Source organism: Trachemys scripta, chromosome 1 (assembly GCF_013100865.1).
Source record: "Trachemys scripta elegans isolate TJP31775 chromosome 1, CAS_Tse_1.0, whole genome shotgun sequence".
Classification (NCBI taxonomy): Eukaryota; Metazoa; Chordata; order Testudines; family Emydidae; genus Trachemys; species Trachemys scripta.
Window position 1 is genome coordinate 10,851,673 of NC_048298.1, and position 16,987 is coordinate 10,868,659.

At 48.7% G+C, this 16,987-nt stretch overlaps 2 protein-coding genes across 3 annotated transcripts in view; one reads left to right on the forward strand and one right to left on the reverse strand.

Annotated features, from left to right (window-relative positions):
• The window catches only part of LOC117874412 (store-operated calcium entry regulator STIMATE-like), a 76,370-nt gene extending 64,232 nt beyond the window's left edge, over positions 1 to 12,138 (forward strand). Inside the window, exon 8 of the mRNA XM_034764510.1 lies at positions 11,449 to 12,138. Coding sequence (XP_034620401.1) covers positions 11,449 to 11,562 — 114 coding nt within the window. The 3' untranslated portion in view covers positions 11,563 to 12,138. The remainder of the gene's footprint in view (positions 1 to 11,448) is intronic.
• Positions 12,139 to 13,244: 1,106 nt separating this feature from the next.
• Positions 13,245 to 16,987, reverse strand: part of ITIH5 (inter-alpha-trypsin inhibitor heavy chain 5) — a 64,523-nt gene continuing 60,780 nt past the window's right edge. Inside the window, exon 14 of one of the 2 annotated variants that reach the window (XM_034764487.1) lies at positions 13,245 to 16,922. In XM_034764487.1, the coding sequence (XP_034620378.1) occupies positions 16,624 to 16,922 (299 nt within the window). In that variant the 3' untranslated portion in view covers positions 13,245 to 16,623. The remainder of the gene's footprint in view (positions 16,923 to 16,987) is intronic. The other variant, XM_034764496.1, reaches the window with a different exon arrangement.

The window sequence follows — 16,987 nt, forward strand, 5'->3', positions numbered from 1 at the left end:
GACACATCCATGTCTGTGCTTGGGTTTTGGGCAAAGGCCATAATCTAACTAGCTGGATCTAATTCTGTTCTTCCCTCCCTCCACCCCTATTTTCAAAATGCTACATATACAAATTCTGATTTCCTGCTGTTCATTGGCAAGACCCACTAGGCTGAACAGGAGTTCCACAGTTACAGGCTGGCTTCTGAAATAGCTGCTGCTTGGTGGAATTAAATACTCCTAGAGAAAAGGGGGAAAGAAACAGAACCGAAATAATACAAGGTATTTCACGTTCTCCTTACAGAATAACTTTCATCTCCAGTCCCCATTAAGTTTACTTCCCTCATGGCTTTGGTCAGAACACATCTTCTAGTAAGTGTAACTAGTTTCTGCATTGGACAGGTGGGACTGCTAAACCATGGCCAGAACTACCCGGCTTTGGCTTCTGCACTGAAATATACACTGCGAATAAGAAATGTTCTTAATTGGTATTGATGCCGTTTACATAACTTCAAGCCAGAATTCTTGCAGCGCTTGTGTATCTGATAAGCTCCCACTCCTAAAGGGCGATGTGGTGTTAGTGGATTCCTTCCTCTTATGGGACCGACAAAGCAGAGACAGATGTTAACAGCTGGTCAGCCAAGAAATGAGTCATGCACGTCCTGGTGCAGCAGAGTTAGCTTCGTTCTCTGAATGGGAGCTCTGAGTTATGGTTCGTTCCAAAACATCTGAACCTTGCATTCTGGGGATTTCCAAAAATGTGGAGCCCGTTTTTGAGTGCTCTTATTTCATAGGAGTTGAAAGCCAGTGCAGCCAGGTGAGGCGTGCTCTGAACAGTTTTTGCACCAGTTTAACTGTCTTGGTTAGGGGTGCCGTGTGGGTCTTTTTTTGTTTTGTTTAACCCCTATAGTTAAAAGCGGTACCCAAAACTGTAGACAAGCCTGCAGAGATCCCACATGCACAAAACTGCTAATTACTCTAAATTCTAACCAGCCAGAGCCAATTAACGCCTCTCTGGTTATGGCATGATCTTGGCCTCGTAGTAGTGGTTGATACTCAGGAGTGCCATCTCCTCCAATCCCATTTAGCAGGGATGGCTGTGGAGGTCCATTCAACGTCTGTAACTCATAACGTCTTTCATAATGGGTGGACGCGGGTGCTACTTGTCCTGTTTTTGCAAGTTTGAAGCCGTGTCCGAACACAGAAGTTGCACCAGTTTAAAGATGTGTTTAAACTGTAACTTCTGTGCATAGTTGAGACCTGATCTCTTTCCAGCTGAGATCAGATCTTAATCCTCCCACAAACAGCACAACTAATCCTTTATTTTACAGCAAAACATTGGAGCCTCGGAGATCCCCTTTCACCTTCATGTAGCAGCAACAACAACAACAATACACTTAGGCTAGGTCTACACTGTGAGGGGGGAGGTCGACCTAAGATATGCAACTTTAGCTACGCAAATAGCGTAGCTGAAGTCGGTGTATCTTAGGTCGATTTACCTGGCCGTGAGGACGGCGGCGAGTCGACTTCCGCCTCTCGCCGTGGTGGAGTTCCAGAGTCGACAGCAGAGTGATCGGGGATCGATCACTACCTGCCAATCTGGCAGGTAGTGTAGACATACCCTTAGACCAGGGGCAGGCAAACTTTTTGGCCTGAGGGCCGCATCGGGTTTCGGAAATTGTATGGAGGGCTGGTTAGGGGAGGCTGTGCCTCCCCAAATAGACAGGTATGGCCCGGCCCCCAGCCCCTATGCCCCCTCCCACCCCCCACCCCCGCTTCTCGCCCCCTGACATGCGCCCTCTCCTGGGACTCCTGCCTCATCCAACCCCCATGTTCCCTGATGGCCCCCCCCGGGACCCCTGCCCCATCCACTCCCACTGTTCCCTATCCCCTGACTGCCCCCCACTGCCCCATCAAATCCCTCCTCTCATTCCTGGCTGCCCCCCACCGCCCCATCAAATCCCTCCTCTCATTCCTGGCTGCCTCCCCCGGGACCCCTGCCCCCATTCAACCCCCCCATTCCCCACCCTATGACTGCCTTGACCCCATCCACACCTCCGCCCTGAACTCCCCTGCCCTCTATCCAACCTCCCTCCCCCTTACTGCACTGCCTGGAGCACCGGTGGCTGGCGGCACTACAGCCACGCCGCCCTGCTGGAGCCAGCCACACCACCGTGCAGCTCAGAGCACCGGGTCAGGACGGGCTCTGCAGCTGCGCTGCCCCAGGAGCTTGTAGCCCCGCCGCCCAGAGCATTGTGCCAGCGGCGCAGTGAGCTGAGGCTGCGGGGGAGGGGGAACGGCAGGGAAGGGGCCGGGGGCGAGCCTCCTGGGCCAGAAGCTCAGGGGCCGGGCCGGAGTGTCCCGCGGGCCGGAGGTTGCCCACCTCTGACTTGGACAGTGGAGGTCTGTAGCACAGAGTGTCCCTGTAGCATGCGGACACAACTATACGGTAGACGTTCCCTCTGGGATAGAACAGAGCAGGACTCCATACCCAGTACATTGCTATTGTTGCCAGTCGCATATGGAAATATACCATGCCATCTGTCTTGCTGTGCTGAGGAATGAACAGAGCACCATAAAACTCTCTACGGCAACCTGTTCCGGTTCAGGCTAGTCCATAAAGAAGACGGCTATCCAAATCTCCGGAAGTCAGGAAAGATCAACTGTTCTCTAATCCATCTTCTTGCCAATGCAGGATTTCTCCTTATAGCCCACTTTTCTAATGTTCTGACCAGTCTGGCTTTAAATGTTCCAAACAATGGGCTTCCATTAATAGCCCTCCCTGCTGGGAAGGCTTTTTTCTGATATTTAGCTTTCCCTTAGTATCTCCCCTCTTACTTTTTTATATCTTTTGAATATTTGACTTACCATCTCCCTCCCCCCCCCCTCCTCTCACTTTGTTGTTACTTAGCAAAACTTTTTAGTTTCACCTCTTGTGAGGAAAGAGTCAGTTCACTTTTGTGGTTTGACTTGGAGCATCCTCTCTGGTGTGAAGTGGAGTTACGCCAGGGATTGGTTCATCCCTGTATTTGCAGTGTCCTCTTACGGGAACTTTATATGGGGATTGTTGCCTTCCTGCTCTGTGTCCTGATGCCTCACCAATTTCAACCCAAAATTGCATTGGCCATATCATATTGCAAACTCAGAGCTCCGGTTTTCTAACCCACGTGGATGAAGAGTACAGAAGTGAGGATCTTCACAGAAAATCTGTGACTTCTCTCTCTCCTTTCTTGGTCTCCATGAAACTTCTGTACAGCCACTTGTCATGTGACCTCCTATCTATACAATCATAGAAGATTAGGGTTGAAAGAGACCTCAGGAGGTCATCTAGTTCAACCCCCTGCTCAAAGCAGGACCAACCCCAACTAAATCATCCCAGCCAGGACTTTGTCAAGCTTAAAAAACCTCTAAGGATGGAGATTCCTAAGTAACCCATTCCGGTGCTTCACCACCCTCCTAGTGAAAGTCTTTCCTAATATCACAACCCAAACCTCCCCCACTGCAACTTGAGACCATCGCTTCTTGTTCTGTCATCTGCCACCACTGAGAACAGCCAAGCTCCATCCTCTTGGAACCCCGCCTTCAGGTAGTTGAAGGCTGCTGTCAAATCCCCCCTCGCTCTTCTCTTCTGCAGACTAAATAAGCCAAGTTCCCTCAGCTTCTCCTCATAAGTCATGTGCCCCAGCCCCCTGATCATTTTCATTGCCCTCCGCTGGACTCTCTCCAATTTGTCCACATCCTTTCAATATCCTAACAATATCACAAGTCACCTTTTAAACGGTAGATAAAATGACAACCCACCTGGCAAATCTAATTGCCCAAGCCACAAAGCTGGGGTGGCCGAAATCCAAGATCAGAGGCTGGAAATGGGGATTTGGTTGAGATCCATCCCTATTAATTGACTCATTTGCTCTCCTGATTGTTCAATAAGGAGAATTTCCTCCTTCTCTGCTATGTTATTAATCTCCCTCCTTTCAGGTGCTAAGCGTCTCTATGCTTGGCAGGGGTTGCTCATGCTAAAGTGCTGGAGTTTATCAGAGTTCATCAGGCCTGTCTAGCAGCAGGCGCCGACAACTCCCCGTCGCACGGCTTACTTGAATTTCAACCTTTCTTCGCAATAAAGGGTTTCATTCTTTTCACCTGAGCTCGGAATCCGCTCGTGTTAGAAAATGGGTCCCTGTTTTAACCTAGTCTTAAAACTGGCACTACCTATGGCTGCACCAGCTGTTTTTTACAGGGCTGCTTTCTTTATATGTGGGGGGAGGGATAGCTCAGTGGTTTGAGCATTGGCCTGCTAAACCCAAGGTTGTGAGTTCAGTCCTTGGGGGGGGGGGCACTTAGAGATCTGGGGCAAAAATCTGTCAGGGACAGTACTTGGTCTTGCTGTGAAGGCAGGAGACTGGACTCAATGACCTGTCAAGGTCCCTTCCAGTTCTATGAGCTAGATATATCTCCATATTATTGCATGGGATACCCCATGCTGTGAAGGTACCTAGCAGAGATGCAATCCCACTGTTCGAGTAGCTGACCAGCCCAGAGCCCTATCTTCCATCTCGTGGGAGGCTTTTAAGGCAGGGCCCGCTTTCTCACTCTTGAGCTATAGATATGAAGTGAGGCAACATAGGGCTTTGTGTAAGGTGGAGTGAGGGCTGTGGTTTCGGCCAAAACTAGCACTTACGGGGGGGGGGGGGGATTTTCATCCTTTTGATGGAGATGTATTAAAATTTCCTTCTGGGCTAGTCTTAAACCCCAAAGCTAGCTTCCAGGACAGGCTTTTTCCCTCAGCCCCTTGTGCAGTTCTCTCCTTTCCCATCTAACTGCCATCTGAGCTGCACTAATGTCTGCCTGAATTGTTGCACGTTGAGTTGCAGGTAGGGTGACATACGTCCTGTTTTGGCCGGGACAGTCCCTTTCTAAAGCCCTGGCCTGGCCATCCTGATTTTTTGCAAAAGTGGACGTTTGTCCCATTTGCTCTTGCTGACTTGGTCAATGGGACAAATGCCCACTTTTGCCAAAAAAAAGTGGGTTGCAGTGCGGAGGAATGTATGGGGAGGGAGGGGCAAGTAGAGATGCCAGCCCTGCTCGTGGGGTGGGGGGGGAGGCAGGGCTGAGCTGGGGGGAGGCGGTGTTCCAGCATGTGGGGGGCTGACAGGTTTCCAGTGACCGGGCAATGGCCCCCTGCAGGGGGAGGGGAGCTTGGGCAAGCAGCTGGGGGTGTCCTGTTCTCCCTTTGGAAAATATGGTCACCCTCGTTGCACGAGAGCTGAGTAAATGCAGGCTGAAATGAAGGCTCCCTGTTCTCCTGCCTCAGCTGGAGTCTGTTGTGATAGTAAACCACAGACCAAGTCAATGGCATCACTGTCTTCTCCACTCCGTGAAAACCAGTAGCATTTTCAAAGCCCTTAATGTGTCCTTTGATCTCTCTGGGTCTGTGACTTTTACCCATGGGCAGAAAGCAGATTAAAAAATCAGGAATACGTGTTCGTCTGTCCTTATTTTCACATTTTCAGATTGTGACCACTACTAGCAGGGACTCTTATTGTCCCGATGATGTGTGCACTGGTTAATTTGGGGTTGGAGAGGGGAAGCTGTTCTGTTAGGCTAATGCAGCAGCCGTTCTTAACTGGGTACATAAATCAGCACAATTGGTAGACACTTAAATGAGACTCTGATTAACATAGCACGGGTATTTCAGATCAGAACTGAGCTATCTAGTTGGGTGAGGAGTGGGGAATGAGTTGCCAATCTTTCATAAGCCCAAAATTCACTTCGATTTCTTAAAACAGACTAAGTTTTTTGTGTTGTCTAAAGCATTGTAACATCAGAGATGAGCAGGTTCTAAAGTAGCCCTGATTCCACCTATCTCATGGGGGAAATGGATTTATCGGCTTTCTTCGTATTACTGGCTATGACTGCATGTCACACTCTTTTCTTTCTGCGTGCTCTATCCTTGCGATAGATCAATTATACATAGAATCTGAGTTCAGGTTCACTGCATCTGTCATTATCCACCCTGCTGTCTACAACAAAATGAACTGGCAGAGCATGTCTGCAGCTGTGACCCGGTGCTCTTGAGGTCATAGGTGAAGCGGCAGAGTTTTAAACATCTACAAATCAGTTGTCCCTTGCTTTTGACTAGAGGCCTGTATCGGGATATGTAAATTACCCTGGGCATATCTATTGTGTAAATATTGGCACTCAGATGGAACACTGGAACAACAGATTCCGGCTGATGGGAAGTGTGTTCTGTACAGGATGTAGCTCAGAGGTGTTTTGTAAATTACAATGCAAAAGAAGTATTTAACTGTGTTTGGGGAGGGGGAAAGAATGAAAGCCGTCAAGTGAATGAACACTTATGGTGGGGGTGTTCATTTCCTTCTCAACTCTCTGGCACTTGAGTATAAAGAGGCACACGCTAGGCAAGCCCAGATTGAAAGAGTAGACATGAGAATATTGGTGAATCGTTGGGGTACAAGACCAGGATGGCACAGCGACCCAGGGTGCTGTTCCCAGCTCTGCCACTGACCTTGTGTGGCTCGGTGCCTCTCCTGTCTAGACTGAAAGCTCTTTGGAGCAGGAATTCTTTCTGACCCTTTGTTTGTCTTACCAGCGCTTAGCCCAGTGGGCCCCCTCACCACTGCTGTAACACAACCAATGCAACTGTCAAGGACAAGCTTGTGTTGAAGTTTCACCTCTCTTTAAGGGTCTGTCTACACAACAGAAGCTTGCATGGGTTAGCCTTAGTGAGCCAGTTTGAATCCAGCTAGGGCAGATGACAATAGCAGGGAAGACCGAGCAGAGCGTGCCAGACCCTGGGTACATACTGTGACAGGGTCAGGCCAGATAGCTACAGGAGAGTGATCCTATTGGGATCCAGGAAGTGCTAAAGGATCCCCCCCCCCCGGATATCTGCCTTCTATCACTCTACAGGAGAGTGATAGAAGGCAGATATATTAGCCCCAGATTAAGTAGGTCCCTTTTCCCTGGGTAAGGTAACGGGGAAGGTTCCAGAACAATCAGGAACTTTCTGGAAACATTTAAGGCAGACAGGCAGACACCTGCAGCCAAACAAGAAGCTGCTAGAATCAATTAAGGCAGGCTAATCAGGGCACCTGGGTTTTAAAAGGAGCTCACTTCAGTTTGTGGTGTGAGTGTGAGGAGCTGGGAGCAAGAGGCACAAGGAGCTGAGTGTGAGAGGGTGTGCTGCTGGAGGACTGAGGAGCACAAGTGTTATCAGACACCAGGAGGAAGGTCCTGTGGTGAGAATAAGGAAGGCGTTTGGAGGAGGCCATGGGAAAGTAGCCTAGGGAGTTGTAGCTGTCATGCAGCTGTTACAGGAGGCACTATAGACAGCTGCAGTCCACAGGGCTCTGGGCTGGAACCAGGAGTAGAGGGCGGGCCCGGGTTCCCCCCAAACCTCCCAACTCCTGATCAGACACAGGAGGAGTTGACACGGACTGTGGGTTCCACCAGAGGGGAAGATCTCTGAGGTGAGCAAATCTGCCAATAAGCGCAGGACCCAGCAAGGTAGAGGAGGAACTTTGTCACAATACCCAGCTTGCTAGCCCGCTCCAAGCCCATGTAAGCGGAGTTAAGATAAGCTCTACCCTGGTGGTGAATTATGGTGAGGGTGGAAAATAACTTCAGGGGCTGATCTTGTTTGCATAGGCACACCCACCCGCCTAGCCTGGGACAATAACAACTGAAAATGGTTACTTTCTGGTGTGGGATCCCCAGTTTCTCTGTTATTGGGGCAGGAAGAATAAAGTGGTGTTACCCTGATTCTGTGAATCAAGGCCAGTGGAACTGCTGTATGACAGAGGGAGTTACCAGTAACTAGCACTCGCTAGACAAGGGGCATGGGTTACAAAACCCAGTGAATTGAGAGAGGTTGGGGACAGGTATGTGTACCTGATGGTATGGGCCCCTTTTGATGGCCTGGAACACCAATTGCACTACCCACTCTCTCCACTGTTGAATAGCAGAGCTAAGTTTGCTTCCATTAGGAGTCTATCTAGAAGTTGCTGAACTGAATTCACTTTGGGCCAATGGTGTGCCAGCACTGGGGCTCCCCTACTACAAGCTGAAATCACTAAAAGAGCTAAAATTGCTGAGCTGAGATCACTGAGTGCTGTGTTAACCAGTGGGGGAGCCTGAAGATATATTGCTAAGCAGCTGGCAGAGCCAAGTAGCTTGTGGGACGGATGGAGCGGCGCAGAGCGGAGCTGAACCATTTGCGGGGGCAGCTAGAGCGGTTCATGGGACGGCTGGTGGAGTGGAGCAGCTGGCAGAGCTGAGCAGTTTGTGGGACGGTTGGAACGGCCCACGGAACGGGGAGCGGAGCAGTTTGCGGGGACGGCTGGAGGAGCGGGGCGGCACGGCTAGTAGAGCGGAGCCATTCGTGGTAAAGGTTGCAACAGAACTCCACGGAGAGGTGGGGCAGTCGGCCTCGGACCACGTAAGGTGCCCCTTAACATCCCATGTGCCCCCCCCCATTTCCGCCCAGGCTGGGGGCAGTAAAACTCTGCAGATAAACTTTTGAACTCTGGGGCAGCACTGACCAGGGACAGAGACTTTGGGGTTGTTGGACTTAAGACCCTGACGGGAAAAGGACACTGCCAAACTTACTTGGGGGAGGGTCTTTTGCTCATGGTTTGTGTTATGAATCCTGTTTGCAGTGTTCCCCCAACATAATGCCGCATTGTTTCCCTCCTTTATTAAAAGGCTTTTGCTACACTCAGACTCCGTACTTGTGAGAGGGGAAGTATTGCCTCCTAGAGGTGCCCGGGGGGGGGGGGGGTTTGGTATGTAATTGTCCCAGGTCACTGGGTGGGGGCTCGAGCCGGTTTTGCATTGCGTTATTGAAACGGAACCCCTAGATACTGAACCCGGCCCTTGTTGCTGCCATCTCAGAGGGGCAGAAGGGTTACACCCACCTTGTGCTGTTTCCGCCATTGTTACTCACTAGCCCACGACGGTTTGTTTGCCTGCAGCGTCTGCAGGTTCGGCCGATCATGGCTCCCACTGGCCGCGGTTTGTTTGTTCCAGGCCAATGGGGGCTGCAGGAAGCAGTGTGGGCTGAGGGATATGATGGCCGCTGCTTCCCGCAGCCCCCTTTGGCCTGGAACAACGAACCTCAGCCAGTGGGAGCTGCGATCGGCTGAACATGTAGGTGCTGCAGGTAAACAAACCGTCCCGGCCTGCCAGTGGATTTCCCTGATAGGCTGTGTGCCAAAGGTTGCCGATCCCTGCCCTAGCCTATCAAGCTAATGCCCATGAACAGCTTTAGCTGTGTACCATACCCCAAGAGAGATCAACGTCTTAGTTACAAATAGCACCTGAATAACAAGCCATTTCCCTTTATTTTCTACTGGTCTTAGGTTGTTGTAAAAGCCAAATGTGACCTGACAGCATCTCTTAAATATTGCTGGTTTTTCCATGTATTGCTGGAGATGTCATAAAATGTGTGAATCGGGATGGGCGGTGTGAGCCTCTCTAGTCCCTTTGAAGATGTTGATTCATTGCAGCCGTTTGTTTTTCCTGTTTAGCCCTCCTGTTGCTGTGGTTACTGGCCCCATCGTGCTGCCTAAATGATAATGAACGAAGGGTGTGTTCCTTTGTTATGACAGTGCACCGGGATCATGCAATTTATGTCCCCCACGATGTCCGGGTCCAGGACCGGGGAAAGAGGCCTTGTTAATAGTCTGTCATCCGCCAGTTTTTTGGTCTGTTGCATATAAAACACTCCGGCCAAACAAAGCATGAGAAAATTCTCCCTTGATATGGACATTTCATAAAGCCAGCACATTTTATACTGCATCCCTAATGCAGTGTGTCAGGAAACATTCCAGAGATCCAAATTACACGCTTAATAACCAACATAAAAATGCAGGCTGTGATATTGTTAGATCTCTCAAGCTGAGTAGGGACAGGCCAGATCACTTAGATGGGAGACCTCCAATAAAGCTGTGTTTTTAGGAGCTGGTGCTCGTCTCACTGAGCCAACTCTCAACTAGCGCAGCGTGGTCTGGACTGTGCCACTGGAGGGGCTGTCTTTTAGAGAAGTAAAACTGAAGCTGTCAGAATCTCAGATGTACACGCTATCTGTGAAGGCTAGGACTCTAACAGGGTTTAAAAGAGAACTGGATAAATTCATGGAGGTTAAGTCCATTAATGGCTATTACCCAGGATGGGTAAGGAATGGTGTCCCTAGCCTCTTGTCAGAGGGTGGAGATGGATGGCAGGAGAGATCCTAATGGGTAATGCCAGGTGCCCCAGAGGGAGAGATCCTAACAGGTAATGATCAATCACTTGATCATTACCTGTTAGGTTCACTCCCTCTGGGGCACCTGGCATTGGCCACTGTCGGTAGACAGGATACTGGCTGGATGGATCTTTGGTCTGACCCAGGATGCCCGTTCCTATGTTCTTATCCAGGAATCGACAGGGCCCTGGGGCCTGGCCATATTTCCGTAGGGGTAAGCTACATCATCTGCTTAGACTCCCATGCAGTTTCAACTGGTTGAAATATTCGCCTTCTCTTCTATCCTTAACTGTTTCTGAGTGCTGTTAAAAAGTTCTAGCCTCCCCCAGAGGTGGCTGCACTTTAGTGGTTAATTAAGTAACTCAACATATGCGACTTTGACGGGTGCAGAAGACAACAATGGCAGGCCAATGAGATTTGGTGTCTGCTAATCAGAAGGAAGCAGGCTCATCTGTCACTTTTCTGTACTTGGTTGAATTAGTGGTGATGGAGTCCAACGTTTTTCTTGTACTACCCTGAATAAACATTGGTTAACTTTGATTTTCTGTTTTAAAGAATGATATATATTTACATTGCAATAGCACCTAGAGGCCTTAACCCCAATGTGCTAGGCACTGTACAAACACAATGAAGAACATTTCTTTGCTTCAAAGAGTCTATAGTCTAAAGACGAGGTCTTTTCAGTGGGTTGGGAAAATGACCAAGCAAACCAAGGTGGGGGGAGGACAGGGTACAATAAAAATATAGTTTAACATAGGTGGGCATAATTCATAGCAGAAACCACTTAGCCAGCTGACTTCTGCTGTTCAGCTGATCAGATGTCACTTAATTTTGAACACTCATCTACTGAAGCTGCAAACGGCATGGGATGCCGTGCCCACACCTGCCCCTTGGGGTAACTAAATGCCTAGCTCTGTAATGAGAGAGTTTGGTTGAGGGTTTGAGTTTAGATTTTGCTGAGTCTATCACTTGATTGAGGAGGAATAGGCATCGTGGCCAACTCCTGTATCAAACTTAGGGTAGCTTTGTTGTTTGCTCACTGACATATCTTTATCCTTCAGAGCAGTGCTGTTCTGGGAGATGTTACCTATGGTATGTCCCGTTAAAAGGCACTAAGAGGTATGAGATCTCCAGCCAAACAGACGCTCTAACCCCTGAGCAATGAGTCTCTGTCAAGAGTTGAATTGTTCTTGTTCTTCCTTTAGGCGTTGCTCTGTCCTGACTTGGATTTTGATCAGTCTGAAAGTGACGAAGACATCTCAGGACTCCAAGGATCCAGCCAGAAAACGAGACAGCCAGGCTATCAGGTGGTAGTTTAATAGCGACTTCAAACTGAGCCAAGTGGAGAGAGTTCCAACCAAGAAAACAGCAATAGAGACTTTTGTAGAAAACTGGACTTTGATCTGATGTTAGAAGCTGGGGTGGGGATGCTAGTTTTATTGCACAGTTAAATGGAGATCACATGCTGGGACTAGGCAGATCTATCCTTTGCAGTTATTTTCCTGATGGCGTTTCTGTACCTTCTGCATTCTTGTTGCCCAGTGTGGTGGCTGGCTCTACGTACACCGTTAACTCCTGCTGTACCTGTATTTGTCTCTAAACTGGACGCTCCTAATCATATCATGGTTAGGACTGTGGAGTTATATTTCTGTGGCTGGCCAGCTGGCTGTAGAGTTTGTCAGGATGGTAGCATAAGTCACAATACTAGATCTTTTAATAGGATTTATGATTTATCTTGTACTAACTGTACCATGACACTTTCTGTATGCACAGCTTGCTTGTAAATAACTCACTTGTAAAAAGTATTTAAAAATGTCTTTGGGGTTGGACTCATCATTCCACTGAATCTGACTTTTTTACTGTTTTATAGGGATTGTAATAAAAGTTTGACTTAAAGCTGCTTCATCTTTGGAATGCATTCCGGCGCCTAATGTTTTGCAAAGAGAAGATGTTACAAATGAGATGGCTCCATTCTAAACTCGCACTTGCAGGGACTTGCCGCTTGCTTTGCATTGCCATATCCGAACTGGAACTGTCCTGTCTCGGCCCAGAAGTTAATCTGGTTAAAAATCTGTGCAGTCACTTGGGTTAATGACGTGGGGAAAAGCTGTTTTTCTAAAGCCAAAATTTTCAAAAATTGATGTCTAAAGTGATCTCTAAAATAAAGCCTTATTTAAACAGGAAAGTTCATCTGGGCAGGAGACAGCTTTCCCAGGGGTCGGTCTAACACCTGTAGAACAAACTTTCTCAGGAAGGACCTATGCACTGGCCCAAACCTTGCCACCTTCTGCTCCAAATGCAAGGGACCCTTCAGCCTACCATAAACACAGATCAGCATGTGCACCCTACCAAAACATTCTATTGCATGCACAATTCTCCCCCATGGGAGAGGGAAGAGAGAATGAACCACACATGACCGATATTAATCGAGTTGCTTAATGCATAACTGAAAGGCATTCAGATTCTACAGTAATCCAAGCATCCTAGAAGTGTAGGACTGGAAGGGACCTTGAGTGCAGGGGAGTGGACTAGATGACCTCTCAAGGCAGGACCACGTAAGAATGTGTGGTATAAGAATGGAAATATTTATGCTGCTTAAAAGAATTTGTGATCCAAAACCCATTGATTTCAAGGGAGAGACAGAGCTTCAAATCACACCGAACACACATTGGATGACACGCTTCTCAAAATGCACCCACTGGCAGAGTTTAGTGCCTTCACTGGGAGCTCTCTAGCTCTCAGCCCTTTGGCTTATAGGTCAATTAGGGATTGTCTAAATGAGTACTTGGTTCAGGGCAAGCTGGGTGGAGCCTGTGGTCATGTACCAACCTTCCACCACTCAATGGCAAAACTTTGACATCTATTGTTTGTGGCAAGACTCTGACATCTATTGTTTGTAGCTCTCGCTCTAAGCCAGAGGCTGCTGCTGATTTTTAAGCATCTCCATTGAGGTCACAAAGGCCATTATCAACCACCTGATATTTGGTGCAGCTGCTTCTTCTCCCGTCCAGCAACATAAAACACATGCACAACCTTAGTCTCATAACAGGTTCAACCAAGTGTCTGCTGCTTCACACTAAATAAAAACATCATCTCCATGGTCACGGTAAAGTATATTTATTGTGAAAAGTGATAACTGGATCCGCACTGACCGAATCTCAACTGTGCCGTTGCAGGTGCTCTCTATACCTACGGGGTTAGATTTCATCCTTTTGGGGTCAACTGATATAGCATGTCCATAATGGGGTGGGGGAGATGCTAAAGCTTCGAGTGCACCAAACAATATATATTTATATACAGAAAGGGGGCAGAAGGGTGTGTACAATGGAATAGAACCCTACAGCTGCCCTAAGCTGCCCTCGAAGGGAACGTGTGTTTGAACAGGTCAGCACCATGTAGAAAACTTAAACCCTGCCTCTAAAGAGCTGAAATACGGGTGGGGAGAGGTGGAAAGTGCGAACCCAGGGAAATCTCTTGGCAATAACCACAGTCCAAAGATGTCTGATGAGTTCAGGAATGTTTCTTACGTGACCAACATCCACGTCACTTGCTGCAATTAAAACAGTCAAATCAGTGCAGGAGTCAGTCGACCGTGGTTTGCCACCAGACGTTTTCAGGGTAAGCAGCCAATTTAACTGGCACAATTCCTCCCCCACCCCCTCAGCAAGATTCCCCTCCCCGTAGCACTTCCTGATCGTGAGTGCTACACTGGTGCTTGATAAGCTTTGCCTTGTTTAGCAATGGCCTGCTAGCCAACGCTCTGCTTACTGTTTAGGAGAAAGGCAGCACCCAGCACACTTCCTCAGTGTCTGCCAATTGCTGTTCTGAGAGGATTGTTTCCTGAGAGAGACGTGCCCAGTGCGGTAGCCTCAGAACATGTCTACACTAGGGCTTTATGGGACTCCCAGGTTACTATACTGGCAAAGTACTATGGTGTGGACACAGCTATACTGAGCACAGGTGTGGACTTGGCATGGTTCACCCCCATCCCTGGCGCCTATCCCTTTTACGGCGTGAGGGAGACCCTGGCGCACGTAGACCTGGAGGGTTCTGGCTCCTCCTGACTATCCTTTTACCTTTCTGGCTGCACGTTTCCCCTCGCCTTTTCATATACTCACACCCCATCCGTGGCCCCACAGAATCGCGGGACCTCCTCTTGGCGATGGCCAAAGTAGCCATCTATAAGACCAGGGAGAGGAAGTTGGCTGAGGGGGTTTCCTGCGACTGTGGGGCCCATTTCCAATCCTGCCTTCGCTCACGTATCCCGGCAAAGTTCCTCTGGGCGGCGTCCGCTGGCTCCCTTGATGCCTTCGAGGAGCAGTGGGCACTGTCTGGGGTCCTCTGCTCAGTGTCCCCTTCAGGTTCCCTTTGTTTGACCCTTTGACCTTCACACCTGCCCCTGTGACATTTTTGGTTGTCCCCTGTAATTATTTGAGTTCCTGGACCTTGTAGATCCTCCCCTAAGGCTGGGGGAGGGTCCTTTAGCAATGGGTGGGCTTGTGCCCGCCCACTTCCCGGAACCCAATAGGACCAGTGTAGTAAAGCCACCCACCAGGAGTGAAACAAACTACTCTAGTAAACGCACAGTTTTGCTGGTATAGTTCTGGCTATGCTATAGGCTTCTGTCGACGCAGTCACATCAGTCAGGGATCACCCCTCGTCACATCCCTGACGGACAGATCTATGCTGGACGAAGTCTGTAGTGTAGCCATAGCCTCAGGTTCAAATTTCCCTGCTTAGCACTCACAGAATGTTGGCAGCATCACTGCATTTGAGGTGCCTTAGCAGGGCTTTACGTAGGAAGCTCTAATGGAATCGTTCCCTGCAACAAGCAAGAAAATTCACTAAAAGATGAGATTGAACTGAGCAATGCTGCTAGCTCAATACTTCTCCACAATACAGCGTTAGGGAGTGGTGGTTTCTACGTGGACAAGGATGCTGTGGGTGAAAGATGTCCTAGACTCTAAATGTGATTATAATGTTTAAATATACAAATATCAGCTCTGAGTTAGTCTATTTCTCCTAGGCCAAAGCAGTTCTTCAGTACTCTCCTAACACCTGGATATCATTTGGCTGCTTACGGTGCTTTCACCCCTTTCCCCCTTCCCTTTGAGCCCCCGGGGAGATACGGTAAAGTTTAGTTCAGTTCTGGCCTCCCAGGCACATAAGTCTTCATGTCTGCTGACGTCCTCTCTAGCAGACTTTTCTAATAAAGGATCTCATTGGAGGCTGACACACGGCATTATTCAATGATGTCTCGCTTTAAAATAGATCAGTCTCTACATTTTGGGTTGGCCAAATCCTCTTGAGTGGCTTGCTCAGCTTTCACATCCCTGCAGCGTGAGTGTCTGTTTAACGGCCCGTTTCACAACCTCGTGTTGCCAATCGCCTTCGTTGCACGGAAGCAAAGACGAGGAGTGTCCGATGATAAGCATTTGGGGATCGGGAAGGGATAAAGCTCACATTCTGCCATACGGCTCATCCCCTTTTACGTGGGCCCCGACTGTAACAGTTATATGGGATTTGGATTTCAGTACAAGAGCTGGGACCATTTTGTGGTCAATGGATTTGGAACTTGGCTGACTGTTCCTATCCAGAGAATTTAACGAAGCTTCCATTAAATAGAATGGGTGCCGAATGCTATGATCAAGCAGATGTGGTGTGGGTTGGAGCCTCCTTCCTTTCCGAGACAGGACAGACCATGGATTGAAACATTTCATCAAGATGCTACAAGGGGTGGAAGTTACACCACCACTGTCACTCTTTCAGGTTGTAACTGCTTTTTTAGGATGTTTCCATACTCTAACAGCAAGACGCCTCATGCAGGCGTATATCACTAGTGAGCCTCTCTGGTGGCTAGAGGTTCACACTTAACACCCCATTCAACCTGTCTGGATAGCCAAGAAACCACCGCCCTGCTGTGACTCGCTGGCTCTGTGTTGTTCATTAACCCTCTGGTGACCCTGGGCTTTCCTTTGTGGGATGCTTTCCCTAAAAGCACGTCTGCCCCAGGTAGTTTTCACAGCAGGTACCTCATGTCATGTTATCCCACCAAAGGAAGGGTTATGTTGTATGACTTATAGCTTACCTTAACCAGACACTAGTGGGTATTGCACAGATCCACCTGGGCATTTAGTTTTATACCTTTATCTTTCTGTACTGCTAAATCTGACATACCTCCCCCTCTCCCTGGCTTCCCACCAGGAGAGCACTTTAACACAAACTGCCCCCGCCTTGCACTCAGCACCATGACCTGCCAGCACAGAAGAGGGGAAGCTGATTTCCAAAGGGAAAAGATTTGTTTCTTTGGCACTAAAAAAAGTAAGAACCACCTGCAGGGTTATTGTTGTTGAATCTGCTGATGCAACCGGTGATCGGCCTTAAAGTCTGTTAGCCATCCCAAAGCTGGTTCCTGTGTCGAAGGGATGAGCAGCAAGATAATCCTTATAGTCTCCATCAATCAGTTTGTCTGCATTGTTCTTGGCAAACCAGCAATCGACCTCCTGCTCGCCGTTGTAGATCTTTCTCTGCTTCCACACGACAGGAACCAGCCTACCTTTTACCTTTAACATGTTCACTGGTCTCGGGATCGGCTCTCCAGTTGAGTTCTGACTGACCAGCTGGGGACTTCCACCTAGAGGGTCCTGGGTAAGTTTGACTTCATGGTGCAAGAACTGACCTGCAAGGAAAGATTAAACTTACTCCTAAAGCAGCTGCTTTGGTTTGTGACAGAGTCTTTTAAAG